Below are 15,018 nucleotides of genomic sequence, written 5' to 3' on the forward strand. Positions count from 1 at the left end.
TGGAAAACTTTTGAGAGGACACTGTAGCTTTTTATTCTGAAAATATACCTTCATAATTTAGTTCACTTAAAAAATTCTTAACAAAAAGTAATAGTTAATGGTAATAGTTAATATTTGTAATATTTATGAGGCTTTGTTGTAAATGCTATACATAAATTAATCATTAATAGTGCCCTGTGAAGAGGCACTATTATTATTTTTCCTGTTTTATAGTTGAGGAAATTGAGGCTCACAGAGGTTAAATAATTCATTTAAGGTCACACAGATGGCAAATGATAGATCTAGAATTTCAATCCAGACTAACCCATAGTTTCTATGTATTTGTATACATATGTACATATAGGTATGTGCGTGTGTGTATGTGTGTATACTTAATATATACTTAAAATGGAGCCATTGCCTTACTGTAGCAGTTTTCAAAGTATAGTCTTCAGTCTCTGGGGTTCCTCTGAGACTCTTCCATGGGTTTTGAAAGTCAACACTATTCTCATGATAATACAAAGACATGATTTGCCTTTTCTACTGTGTTGACATATGCACCGATGATGCAGAAGTAATGGTGGGTAAACTGCTTGCCTTAGTATAAATCAAGACAGTGGTACCAAGCTGTATGAGTACTTTTTATATTCGTCCCCACTGTGCACTCCCAATAAAAAATATTCATGCTCAATTTCCTTGATGAAATGTTATTAATTTTGTTAAATCTCTACCTTTCTATGTGTCTTTTAAAAATATTTTGTGTGATGAAATAGTATGTGAAAACACTATTGTTTCCAAAGTTTGATGATTATCTTAAGGAAAAGCACTTATGTGATTCAGTTGTGAGCTAAACTACCCACTTTCTAAAAAATAGAAGACTACTTTTACTTGAAAGCACGACAAGCCATAGTATATTATTTATTTTTGTGTATCAGTAATATCACAGTCTTCATGGTGTAAAACCACACACATTGTCTCACAGTTTCTGTGGGTTAGGAGTCAGGTCATGACTTAGCTGGATCCTCTGCTTCAGGTTCTCATGAAGCTACTTTCAGGGTGTGGACACTGAGGTTGTGATCTCATCTGAAGCTTGACTGGAGACATATCTGCTTCCAAGTTCTCATGGTAGTTGGCAGCATTCAGTTTCTTAAGGGTTGTCAGACTGAGAATCTCACTAAATGACTGGCTTTTGGCTGGCTTTGCCACCTGAGTTTTCCCAGTTTGGCTTCTTACATGCTCAAAGCCCACGAGAGAGAATATGTAGCAGAATGTCATGCTGATCTAATGTAATGTAATCACATACACAAAATCATGTAATCCTGTCACCTTTGTTGTATTCTCTTGGTGAGAAGCAAGTCACATGCCTTGCCCACACTAAAAGGAAGGGAATCATGCAGGAAATGAACACCATGGGGTGGGGATCATAAAGGCCACTTGAGAGTTTGTTTGCTGCACATTGTGAGTTATTCAATTTTGGTTATTTGGTAGACATTTCCTCAAAACTGAACAAAGTGCACACTTAAAGGAAAATAACTGATAGCATTTCTTCCCAATAATAAAATTGAGCTTTCAAGCACAAATTAGAATTTTGGAAAACTTGTATCAGCCACTATGATCTGACAGCTTCCCAGTACTTAAAGACTTTTCTGATGGGTGGTACAGTTAATAAATGTGATTTTTTGTTATTGTATAGTGAATTCTGTTAACATTTGGAAGATAACCATAATTCACAGAAACCAGTATTTTTGAAATAACCAGTGCATGATATTATAAAATCATGCATGGGTAAAAGATCATTCAAAGTGTAAGATAGACTAATAGATTTTATTTTAACAAAGTACAAAAAATTCAGTGATAAGGAGTCAGATTCCACATTGCAGTAAATCCTTAAGAAAATATCAATGTTGAATTTTGGTGTGGTATCAAAGAAGTGTACCCATAGTTATCCCAACTTGCTATTAAAATACTCCCTTTTTCAACTATATATCTTTATGAAGCCAGATTTTCTCTATATTTTTCAAATAAAATAACATACTCTAACAGATAGAAAACAGAAGCAGATATGAATCTGTAACTGTTTTTGATTAAGCCAGACATTAAAAAGATTTTCAGAAATGTATAACAGTGCCATTCTTTTCACTAATTTTTTATGTGTTGTTGGATAGTCACTTTTCATAAAAATGTTATTTATGTTAATCTATAATGGGTTTATTGTTATTTAAAATAAATATTTAATGTCTAATATTATAAATATCAATAGATATAACCCAACTAAATAAAACCTTTTGGGCCCTCAGTAATTTTTAAATGTGTTAAAGGGGTCCTGAAACCAAGGAGTTAGAGTACTAAAACAAAAGGTTACCCAAAATGTAAAGGTTCTTTGCTATTAGTTGGAATTGAATTAACTCAGTGCTTTTTTCATGTATATCTATCATAAGCTATTTGGCACTGGCCTTAGAGAAATAATAAATTTTAATGAAAATGTTTGTTCTTTTGACAATAAGGGAAACTTCCAAAGCACCTATAAATTTTCTTGCAGATGTCCAAGTTCAAAACCAGAACTGAATCCAAATACTTTTGTGAGGAATAATATATTTTTTCTGTATTTCATATTACTATTAGGTAATCTGCAGATCTGTTAGCACTAAAATTGATATTCTGAGGTTTTATTTTTCATAAAAGTTATTTTAATTGTAATTTATGTAAAAATGAAAAGGAAGGCTGTAGATTTTTAAATCTATGGCTAAGTAAATTCAACTCCCACTTATATTTTGAAGAGGTTATATATCATAAAAAAATAAGAATATCTTTGGGCAAATGTTTCTGTCCCCTGAGTTGTTAATGACTTGAGATAATTATTATCTGAAATAATAACTCCGTGATATCAGCTCTAAGTTAAAAAACTTAGATTGAAGCAAGAGACTTGAATGCTGATTCAACCTTGCTCCTTAGCATTGTCAAAACCTCTTTGAGCCTCATTTTCTTAATTTCTAAAGTGAGAGATTTTACCCAGACCACTGACTCTATCTTGGATCCTAAGGTTATGCAGGTTATTTCTGGGATTTCAAAAGTTGGAAAGCTACTTGAAATGTATTAGTTGGATCACATTAACTCAGTATACTTTCCATAAGTTGTCATCTCAGTATACTTTCCATAAGTTGTTGGCTTTTGCAAGATAGAAAACTGGAAAAAGAAACTTTGTTATTTAATTCAGTTTGATAAAAAATCTTTCTGACTTGGACCCAGGAAGAAGAAAGAAAAACAAAAGGAAGGGTTGTACGTTAGTGTTATAAAAGTTAGAAACCAGAGCTTTTTCTAGCTGAGAATATTTATTTCTCTGGGCATAGTTTTAAAATCAAAACACCTCAGTTGGTGTTTCCCAATCTTGTAAGGTCTTAAAAGGAGAGATTGTGCCAGTTGGTCTGTGTGGGTCCTACAGATGAAATATTGTAAAAAACTCTCCAAGTGATTCTAATTTGCAAAGTTAAGAATGTCATATATTCTGGAATGAATTGAGACCCCTCTATTTAAGGGAATTTACTCTGAAGTTAGGAAGCCACTGCTTTTAATAAATTATAATTACAGTTTTTCATTTTTTGGTGTGTGCACGCACACTTTTTCATGGAATATCTTTATACCTCAATATCTCTTTGAGATCTCTTGCAGATGGCAGGGATATATTATTATCACTTATAATAAAGTTAGTGTGATATAGCCTAATGGTATAACCTTGGAAATAAGGCCTCGATTCTAATTACAGCTACATCAACAACAAGCAGCTGTATTGGGAAGCCTTATGTAACCACTCCTAAACTTAGTTTACCTATTTATAAAATAGGGTATAATGTTAGGTTTTTATTAGTAATGTGACAACTACTTGATTTAATACATACATGCGTCATGAAGTACAAGTACATTTAAAACACAATTGTGGCCATTATTTCAGTTTGATAGGTGAATAACTTGAAGCTCAGAAGTGACTTGCCCAAGGTTACATAGTTAAATGTGCCAGTCTTCTGAATCTCAGTCTAGTGTCTGTTCCACCCTTACTATTCCATTTGATATCTTTTTGAACTGTTTTTTAAGACATTAAAAATTCCCTGTTGGAGAATTATTTTAACCAATTATTATTGAATACTATGTGCCTGCCCTCTGAAATTGTTGAGCTTAATTAACCAGAGTTGTTTTCCTAATAAAGTATTAACAGTATTAACTTTGTATTTCTGTTAAAGAACTATTTTGTTAAATACATGTGAATATTTTCTATTTTTTAAGTGCAAATTGGGAGAAAATATTTATTATGAAATAAGATTGTGCTTTTTTACAGTGAAGTCATGACATTACTGATTTTTTATATTACATTGTTAAGGCCCAAATAAAGATAATTTACCTGTTATTTCTCAAAATTTAGAAGTGGTTTGAGTTAACTTACACACTTGTTTCCATAGCTTCCAAGAGCAGAGCAGCTGGTCCAGATTATTCCTATAAACAGTTTCCATTTTAAATAAACCCTGTTTGCCTGGCTTTCTTATTTGTTTACCCTGTTGATCAGGTAGCTTTCATATTTATCCTATGAAATGGAAGATTACCTGGTCTAGCATGGCTTTCTGTGGAATGGTAGGAAGAGTGGGGCGGGGCAGGGTGGGGGTGGGGGGACACCCATTCTTTCTTTTCCTGACCCTTGCCTTATAAATTTTTCCAATTAGGATGATTACAAAACTCAAACCATGTGATATATTCATCCCTAAACCTGATGCCCAGCACTACAGATTGACTTCTAATTTGTTTGCCCTAATATTTTGTCTTGGGGTGGGGGGTTTATAGAGATACAGAAGCTTTTATAGTTATGTCAGTATGTTTTCATATTTTCCTTTTACCCAAAGATTTTGATAAGTTTTACTGTTTGCTCTTTGATAGGAATACTGCATTTTTAGTAGCCCTCTAAAGTGTATCAATCCTATTGATTTAAAATGAGTATATGTTTCCTTGATCTTGAAAAAAATCAGACTAAAATTTGCCCGGTTTTAATTGGCTAGTTATGGAACAAATCAGCTGTAAGTAATAGCTTCCTTTCAGTTTTACTAGATGATAATTTTGACAGTAATAATTACCTTTGTGTTTTATAACTTATTAATTACTAATTGAGTCATCAAAAGCTATTCTTACAATATTGAGATACAGTTAAGTTTACCTTTAGAAAAGTTTATGAAAGAAAATAATTGTAACTATGTTGAATAAATGTAATATTCTTCCTTTGAAATATTTTAACAGGGTTACATAACAAACTCATCACGAGTTGTGTCTAATAATTCTTCAGAGTTACTATTTGATTTGACCCAGGATACAGGATCATCCCATTACCAAGGGGGACCGACGCTTTCTATACCAGGTTGGTTTTAGCACTTTTAAACAAAATTATAAGAAGAAACTTGATGAATATGCATATGTAATTGACTTTCTTGTAAGGTAGAATGGCGCTAATAGTTCATGAATACCTTTCTTGGGTGACTTTTTTTCCCCCTTGGATGGTTTTAAGTAAAATTTTATTTATTAATAAGACATTTTATTTTTGTTTTTTATTTATTAATAAGACATTTTATTAATAAGACATTGGCTAATGTTCTTACTTGGCACTAAAAATGGGCTGAAAAATCATAAAATAATTTCTGTAAGTTATAGAAGTCCTCTGACACCATAAATACTCTGTTAAAAGAAGTATTAATTTCCATGACTAGTGTGAAAAAGTATATGGTTACAATTGATTTCCTAATTAGATTAGCGTCTTTCTATTCAGTAAAGCCTTTAGATACTGTAGTTACATATGATTATAGAATGCTATTATAAAGTGGTACAATAAATTTGTATATAGCCAGTACTCAGTATATGCCCACTGGAGGAATATGAAATTTCTCTGTTTAGTAGAATTAAAGTTCTTAGATTGTATACTAAAACATAGTTCTTCATTAACCTAAAATAAATTAGTAATCTATGAAAGAATTTCATCTAATTGAAAATTCCCTGTAATGAAGGCAATTATGCTTTGTATCTTAGCAGTTTTGGTATATTTCAGATATTTGACTAAATAGAGACAAGTAAGATTTGAGGGGAAGTTTTAGATTATTTACTAAAAAATCAGTGTGGAGAATCTACTAAACCCTCTTAACCATTTTTTTTTTTTTTAAAGCAAGACAAATACAAGCACACTTACTTTAAAAATTTTTTTTTTAATGATTATTTATTTTTGAGACAGAGCATGAGCAGGGGAGGGGCAGAGAGAGAGGGAGACACAGAATCTGAAGCAGGCTCCAGGCTCTCAGCTGTTAGCACAGAGCCTGATGTGGGGCTAGAACTTATCAACCGCTAGATCATGACTTGAGCCAAAGTTGAATGCTCAACTGACTGAGCCACCCAGGCACTCCTCTCCTCCAATTTTTTTTATTGTAATATTAGTGCCTAAAATGTTTTTCCATTTAGATAATATTGAGTTCATATTCATTTCTTGGTGTGTCACTTACATGCTTTATAAAAATATAGTCAGTACAATAGGTAAGAACCAAAAGAAAGAAGAAGAAGAATTGTTGTCTTAAGTCTGATTTTCTAAAACACAGAAACTTTATTAATAGAAAAAGTGAATTTTTGAAACTTCTTGGGAGTAAGGACAATGACTCCTGCTCAACCTGTAAGTTTTCTGTTGCAGAGAGAGTTTAGCCTGAACAGTAAGTAGGATGAGGAAGAAGATGTAGATTTCAACTGCCGTTCTTAAGATTTTTGTAGTCTTTATCAAGTCTTTATACTTCAGTTTTCTCATATTATTAAAATGGAGATTTAATTTTTCTTTTTTAATGCATTTATTTTCCAGGCCTGGAGTCAGCCATCAGGAGATATAATTTTAATTCTCACTCTACTTTAGTCAGGGATTTTTCAGGCACAAATAAGATAAATAAAATGAAAGTGCACTATGAACTTTATAAAAAATTTTTTTTGATGTTTATTTACTTTTGAGAGAGACACACACACGCAGAGCGTTGAGTACGGAAGGGGCAGAAAGAGGAAGACACAGAATCTGAAGCAGGCTCTAGGCTCTGAGCTGTCAGCACAGAGCCCAATGTGGGGCTCAAACTCATGAACTGTGAGATCATGACCTGAGCCGAAGTTGGATGCCTAACCACCTGAGCCACCCACATGCCCCAAACTTTAAAGGATTTGACACCAGTTGGTGTGAATGATAATATGTGTTTTATGTTCAATAGTATGATTGACTACTCTGCAATGATCATGGATATTTGGAGAAGATTGGATTTGAGCTTGTTCTTGAAAGGATTTTTAGTGGCAGAGAGAGAACTGTTCAGAATAGGAAACAACACAAGCCAAAGACAACAGGGATAAATAAGTTGAAGGGTCAGAATTTAAAACTCCTAAATGCAGAGTGATTTTATTATATTAAAAATTTCTTATAGTAAAACAGTCTGTTTCTACTCTCCAGCCTGTTATGTAAGCAGATGCATAATTAAAATATCAGCATTCATTGGCTTTTCAGGTAACCTAACCATTTCACAAGAATGCTATTGTGATTGCACAAATCTTTTCCAGGTACCCATATTATAGCCATAATGATGTGCCTTGAGGATGGGAAAAAAATCATTTTTATGTTATTTCACAGGATGAACAGAGGAGCCAACTAATATAATATTCTTTATTTTTCTCGCATGTTTCCCCTTATTAAAAAGCTGATAGGTGAATCTATTAGAATATTTTTTTCCTCTAAAGTAAGATACAGAATAATTTCATTAGTAATGATAACAGCTACCATTTATTATTGAATGCTTTCTATGTGCCATATATTGTATGGGTACTTTTTAAAAGTAAGTTAAGATACAAAATATTTTTTTAGTAATGATAGTAGTTGTCATTTATTATTGAATGCTTTCAGTGTGTCAGATATTGTGTTGGGTGCTTTAAATATATTATCTTCATTGATCTTAAAACAGCTCTGTAAAATAAAGCATTATAACTCTTATTTTACAAAAGAGGATACTGAGGCTAAGAGAAGTTAATTAAATAAACCAAGAATACATAGCTAGTCAGTGACAGAGCCTCGATTTGAACTTATACTTTCTGACTTAAAACCCTGGAATATTTCTAATATATTTACTTTACTGCTCCTACTTTCAGTGTACAGTTGAGAGAATGAAAATATGGTGTGCAGTTTTAGAATGCTTATTACCATGTACAGTTGAATGTTATTTTCAAAAAGAGCTTTTGCCTGGCCTGGTTATATAGCCTAAATATCCCCATTTCTCTTGCTAATGCTCTGAATAAGGCTTTCAGGTGATGGTTTTCAAACTGTTTTTAGGAGTAAAATTCCTATGCAAAAAAAATTTTATTCAGAAGCCTAATAAATAAAATATACAAGAGTTTCTCTGTTAGACATACCCTCTATATTCCCTAAAATGAGCCTTTTAGGCTCTGGGAACATAATTTGAAAACCTTTATGCCTACACTCCTTCCATTATGAGTCCTTTCATATTTTACCCTTGATCTTAGCCAAAAGGCCAACAAGCCATGGGCTCTTTCATATGAATGAGTGAAGTATTATCGTTTAAGATTAGTTTTTCTACTTTGTACTTAGGAATTTTCCTCAAGTTTTTTTTTTTTTTTCTTTTAAGTGTATTTATTTATTTTGAGAGGTGGGGGTGGTGCACAGAGAGAGAGAGAATCCCAAGCAGGCTCCACACTGTCAGCGCAGAGCTCCCATGTGGGGCTCTAACCCATGAACCAAGATCATGATTTGAGCGGAAATCAAATCAGACACTTAACCAACTGAGCCACCCAGGCACTCCTCTTTTTTTTCCCTTTATGTTCATTTGTTTTGTTTCTTAAATTCCACATATGAGTGAAATCATAGCGTATTTGTCTTTTTCTGACTGACTTATTTTGCTTAGCAGAATACTCTCGCTCCATTTATGCTGTTGTAAATGGCAAGATTTCATTTTTTTATTCTTTTTTTTTTAATGTTTATTTATTAGAGAGAGAGAGAGAGAGTGCATTAGCAGGGGAAGGGCAGAGAGAGAGGGAGAGAGAGAATCCCAGTCAGGCTCTGGGCTGATGTGGGGCTCGATCTCACGAACCGGGAGATCATGACCTAAACTAAAATCAAGTCAGACGCTTAATGGACTGAGCCACCCAGGTGCCCGAAGATTTTATTCTTTTTTAATATCTGAGTAGTATTATATTACACACACACACACACACACACACACACACACACACCCCACATCTTCTTTATCCATTTATCAGTCTATGGACATTTGGGTTCCTCCAGATTTGGGCTATTGTTGATAATGATGCTATAAACATTAGCATGCATGCATCCCTTCAAATCAGTATTTTTGTATCCATTGGGTAAATATCTACTAGTACAATTGCTGGATGGTAGTGTAGTTATTTTTAACTTTTTGAGGAACCTTCATACTGTTTTCTGCAGTGGCTGCACCAGTTTGCATTACCACCAACAGTGTACAAGGGTTCCTTTTTCACTGCATCCTTGCCAACACCTGTTGTTTCCTCTGTTAATTTTAGCCATTCTGACTGGTATGAGATGATATCTCATTGTGTTTTTGATTTGTGTTTCCCTGATGATGAGTGATATTAATAAGCATCTTTTCATGTATCTGTTGGCCATCTGTATGTCTTCTTTGGACAAATGACTATTCATGTCTTCTGCCCATTTTTTAATGGGATGATTTGTTTCTGGATGTTGAGTTTGAGAAGTTCTTTATAGATTTTATATAGTAATTATTTATCAGATATGTCATCTGCAAACATCATCTCCCATTTCATAGGTTGCCTTTTAGTTTTGTTGATTGTTTCCTTTGCTGTGCAGAAGCTTTTTATTTTGATGATATCCCAATAATTTATTTTTGCTTTTGTTTCCCTGACCTCAGGAGACCTATCTAGAAAGAAGTTGCTATAGCCAGAGTCAAAGAGGTTACTGTCTGTGTTCTCCTCTAGGATTTTGATGGTTTCCTATCTCACATTTAGGTCTTTTATCCAGTCTGAATTTATTTTTGTGTATGGTGTAAGAAAGTGGTCCAGTTTCATTCTTTTGCATGTTGCTGTCCAGTTTTCCCAGCACCATTTGTTGAAGAGACTCTCTTTTTCCTATTAGATATTCTTCCCTGCTTTGTCAAAGGTTAATTGACCATATAATTGTGGGTTTATTTCTGGGTTTTCTGTTCTGTTTCATTGATCTGTGTGTCTCTTTTTGTGCCACTACTATGCTGTTTTGATCGCTACAACTTTGTATTATAACTTGAAGTTTGGAATTGTGATGCTTATAGCTTTGCTTTTCTTTTTCAAGATTGCTTTGGCTATTTAGGGTCTTTTGTGGTTCCATACAAATTTTAGGATTGTTTGTTCTAGCTCTGAAAAATGTTGTTGGTACTTTGATAGGGATTGCATTGAATGTGTAGATTGCTTTGGGTAATATACACATTTTAACAGTATTTGTTGTTCCAATACATGAACATGGAATGTTTTTTTCATTTCTTGGTGTCATCTTCCGTTTCTTTCATCAGTGTTTTGTAATTTTCAGCATATAGATCTTTTTACCTCTTTGGTTAGGTTTATTCTTCGGTATCTTATTGTTTTTGGTGCAGTTATAAATGGAGTTGATTTCTCGATTTCTACTTCTGCTGCTTCATCATTGGTGTATAGGAATGCAACAGTTTTCTCTACATTCATTTTTTATTGAATTTGTGTATCAGTTCTAGCAGTTTTTTGGTGGAGTCTTTTGGGTTTTCTGTACACAGTATCATGTCATCTACAAATAGTGAAACTTTGACTTCTTCCTTGCTCATTTGGACTTCCATTACTTCTTTGTGTTTTCTGATTGCTGTGCTTAGAACTTCCATTACTATGTTCAATGAAAGTGGTGAGAGTGGGCATCCTTGTCTTACTCCTGACTGTAGAGGAAAAGCTCTCAGTTTTTCCCCGTTGAGGATGATACTAGCTGTGGGATTTTTGTATGTGACCTTTATTATGTTAAAGTATGTTTCTTCTAAACTGACTTTGTTGAGGTTTTTATCCTGAATGAATATTGTACTTTGTGAAATGTTTTCTCTGCAGCTATTGGGAGGATCATATGGTTCTTTTCTTTTACTAATGTGGTGTATCACATTGGTTTGCAAATATTGAACCATGCTTGCATCCCAGGAATAAGTCCCACTTGATTGTTGTGAATGATTCTTTTAATATACTGTTGGATTTGATTTGCTGGTACTTTATTGAGAATTTTTGCATCCATGTTCATCAGGGATATTAGTCTGTGGTTCTCTTTTGTCGTGCAGTCTTTGTCTGGTTTTGCTATCATGGTAATGCTGGCATCATAGAATAAATTTGGAAGTTTTCCTTTTGTTTCTGGTTTTTGGAATAATTTGAGAAGAATAGGTATTAACTCTTCTTTATATGTTTGGTAAAATTCCCCTGTGAAGGCATCTGGCCCTGGACTTTTGTTTGTTGGGAAATTATTGATTGCTGATTCAATTTCTTTGCTAGTTATTGGTCTGTTCAAGTTTTCTATTTCTTCTTCTGTTTTGGTAGTTTATATGTTTCTAGGAATTTATCCATTTCTTCCATGTTGTTTTTTGGCATATAGTTTTCCATAATATTTTCTTATAATTGTTTGTATTTCTGTGGTATTGGTTGTTATTTCTCCTTTCTTGTTTGTGATTTTATTAATTTGAGTCTTTTTTCTTTGATAAGTCTGACTAGAGGTTTATCAATTTCATTGATTTTTTTTTTTTTTTCAGTGAACCAGGTACTGGTTTCATTGATCTGTTCTAATATTTTTTTTAGTTTCTTTATCATTTATTTCTGCTCTGATGATTATTTCCCTTCTGCTGGCTTTTGGTTTCGTTTGTTGTTCTTTTTCTAGCTCCTTTAGGTATAAGGTTAGGTTGTTTATTTGAGATTTTTCTTGCTTCTTAAGGTAGGCCAGACTTCCCTCTTTTTAAAATTAAGTTAATTTTTTTTAATGTCTTTTTTTGGGGGGAGGGGATGTGGGGGAAGAGAGATAATTCCAAGCAGGCTCTGCACTGTTAGTGCAGAGTCTGATGTAGGGTTCAGTCTCAAGAACTGTGAGTATGACCTGAGCTGAATTTAGAATTGGATGCTTAACTGACTGAGCCACCCAGGAGCCAGTGTAAACTTCCCTCTTATGACCAGTTTTGGTACATTCCAGAGGTTTTAGACCATTGTGTTTTCATTTTCATTTGTTCGCCTGTATTTTTTATATTTGCTTTTGGATTTCCTAGTTGACCCGTTCGTTGTTCAGTGGCATGTACTTGAGGTCTTCCCAAATTTTTTTTTGTAGTTCACCTTAAGTTTCATAGCATTGTAATCAGGATATACGCCTGATATTATCTCAGTCTTTTTGTACTGGTTGAGGCCTGATTTGTGACCTAGTATGTGATCTGTTTTGGAGAATGTCCCTTGTACAGTTGAAAAGAATGTGTATTCTGCTGCTTTAGGATGAAATGTTCTCAATATGTGTGTTAAGTCCATCTGGTTCAGTGTGACATTCAAAGCCCTGTTTCTTTGTTGATTTTCTGCTTAGATGATCTGTCCATTGATGTAAGTGGGTGTTAAAATCTCCCACAATTATGGTATTATTATTAGTTCCTTTATGTTATTAATTGTTTTATATATTTGGGTATCTCCATGTTGGGGTAATAAATATTTACAATTGTTAGATTTTCTTGTTGGGTAGTCCCTTTTATTCTGTTGTGCCCTTCTTCATCTCATGTTATTGCCTGTGTTTTAAAACCAAATTTGTTTGATATAAGTATTGCTCTTCTGGCTTTCTTTTGATGTTCTTTTGCATGATAAATATTTCTCCATCCTTTACTTTCAAACTACCAGTGTCTGGGTCTAAAATGAGTTTCTTTTAGGCAATATTTAGTAGGGTCTTGCTATTATTTATTTATTAAAAAAAATTTTTTTTTAAATGTTTACTTATTTTTTGAGAGACAGACAGCATGAGGGGGTAGGAGCAGACAGAGAGGGAGAGACAAAATCCAAAGCAGGCTCCATGCTACGAGCTGTCAGCACAGAGCCCAATGCGGGGTTCAAACTCATGAACTGTGAGATCATGACCTGAGCTAAAATCAGACGCTTAACCAACTGAGCCACACAGGCACCCCTATTTATTATTTTTTTAATAAACATTTTTAAATGTTTATTTTTGAGAGAGAGAGAGCACAAGATGGGGAGGGGCAGAGATGGAGGGGGACAGAAGATTTGAAGCAGGCTCTACACTGACAGCAGAGAGCTCGATTTGGGGCTTGAAATCACAAATTGTGAGAACATGACCTGAGCCGAAGTTGGACACTTAATTGACTAAGCCACCCAGGTGCCCCTATTTTTTAAATTTTTTTTTTATCATTTTAGAGAATGTACATGAGTGGGGAGAGGGGCAGAGGAAGAGAGAAAATATCTTACTCCACACTCAGTGTGGAGCCTAATGCAGGGCTCAGTCCCCTGACCCTGGATGACTTGTGCTGAAATCAAGAGTTGGACATCCAACTGACTGAGCCACCCAGGCACCCCAGTACCTTTTTTTTTTTTTTTTTTTTTACCCATTCTGATACCCTATGTCTTTTGTTTGTGGAGTATTTAGTCCATTTACATTTAGAGTAATTGTTAATAGGTATATATTTAGTAGCAGTGTATTACTTGTTTTGTCATTGTTTATGGAGATTTTCTCTGTTCCTTCCTTGTCTTTGTCACTTTTAGTCTTTCTTTTCCACTTGAAAAGTCCCTTTTTAATATTTTTTGCAGGGCTGTTTTAGTGGTCACGAACTCCTTTAGTTTTTATTTGTCTGGGAAACTCTTTATCTCTCCTATTCTGAATGATAGCTTTGCTGGGTAAAATGTTCTTGGCTGCGGATTTTTCCCATTTAGCACTTTGAATATATCATGCCATTCCCTTTTGGCTTGTCAAGTTTCTATGGAGAGATGTGAAGCTAGACTTATGGATCTTCCTTTGTAAGGTAGGGACTTTTTGTGTTGCTGCTTTTAGGATTTTTTTTTTTTTTTGGCTATATTTTATAAATTTGATTACAATATGTCTTGATGTTGACCTGCTTTTATTGATTTTCATGGTAGTTCTTTGTGCTTCCTGGATCTGGATGTCTCTTTCCTTCCCCAGATAAGGGAAGTTTTCAGCTGTTATTTTCTCAAATAAATTTTCTCCCCCCTTTTCTCTCTCCTTCTGGGATTCCTATAATATGAATGTTATGATGTTTGATGGAATCACTGAGTTCCTAAGTCTATTCTCATGTTCCATAATTCTTTCTTTCTTTTGTACAGCTTCATTATTTTCTATTATTTTATCTTCTGTATCACTTATTTGTTCCTCTGCTTCTTCCATCCATGTGTTCTCTGCATCCAGTTTGTTTCAGTTTGTTTTCAGATTGCATTTATCATTTCTGACTGATTGTTTTTTAACAGTTTTATCTCAGGTAAGGGTCTCCCTTTTTTCAAGCTCAGCAAGTATTGTATGATTGTTGCTTTAAATTTTCTATCAGGGATATTATATCTATTTTGATTAAATTTCTGGCCATGACTTTTTGTTGTTTCATTTGGGATTAAATCCTCTGTCATGGCATTTTATCTAGGTCTCTGTCTTCTGTGTGTTAGAAAAGCCTGTTATATTTCCTGTTTCTGAGACCAATGGCTTTATGAAGAAGAGGTCATATAGTGTTCAGAGCTTGGTGCCTCAGGGAGTGTCTCTGGTGTGTGTTGTGTGCACTTCACTGCTGTGTTTTGGCTACTATGTCCTTTAGGCCAATCATCTTCAGAGGTTCTGTTTGCTTGCAGTGAGCATTTTTTGGACCTGGAACAGAGTGTGGTGAGTTTTAACAACTTCCTCTAGAACTGAAGCCTTGCAGAACTGTCTGGCCAGGGGACGTGATGTTTGCGGGGTTTCTGCTGGTCTTCTGGGGAAACGGCTGACTGCACTGGTACTGAAGCATGCTT

The 15,018-nt window shown here is 34.2% G+C and overlaps 1 protein-coding gene across 9 annotated transcripts in view; it reads left to right on the top strand.

The window, feature by feature from the left end:
- Positions 1–15,018, top strand: part of ZNF280D (zinc finger protein 280D) — a 247,229-nt gene that overhangs the window by 124,821 nt on the left and 107,390 nt on the right. For all 9 annotated transcript variants that reach the window (XR_006293287.1, XM_043555352.1, XM_043555349.1 and 6 more), the window contains one exon: positions 5,251–5,368. Coding sequence is in view for 8 of the 9 variants with exons in the window: in XM_043555352.1 (XP_043411287.1) it covers positions 5,251–5,368 (118 nt within the window). In the remaining variant the exon portion in view is untranslated. The remainder of the gene's footprint in view (positions 1–5,250; positions 5,369–15,018) is intronic.

Source organism: Prionailurus bengalensis, chromosome B3 (genome assembly GCF_016509475.1).
Source record: "Prionailurus bengalensis isolate Pbe53 chromosome B3, Fcat_Pben_1.1_paternal_pri, whole genome shotgun sequence".
Taxonomy (NCBI): Eukaryota; Metazoa; Chordata; class Mammalia; order Carnivora; family Felidae; genus Prionailurus; species Prionailurus bengalensis.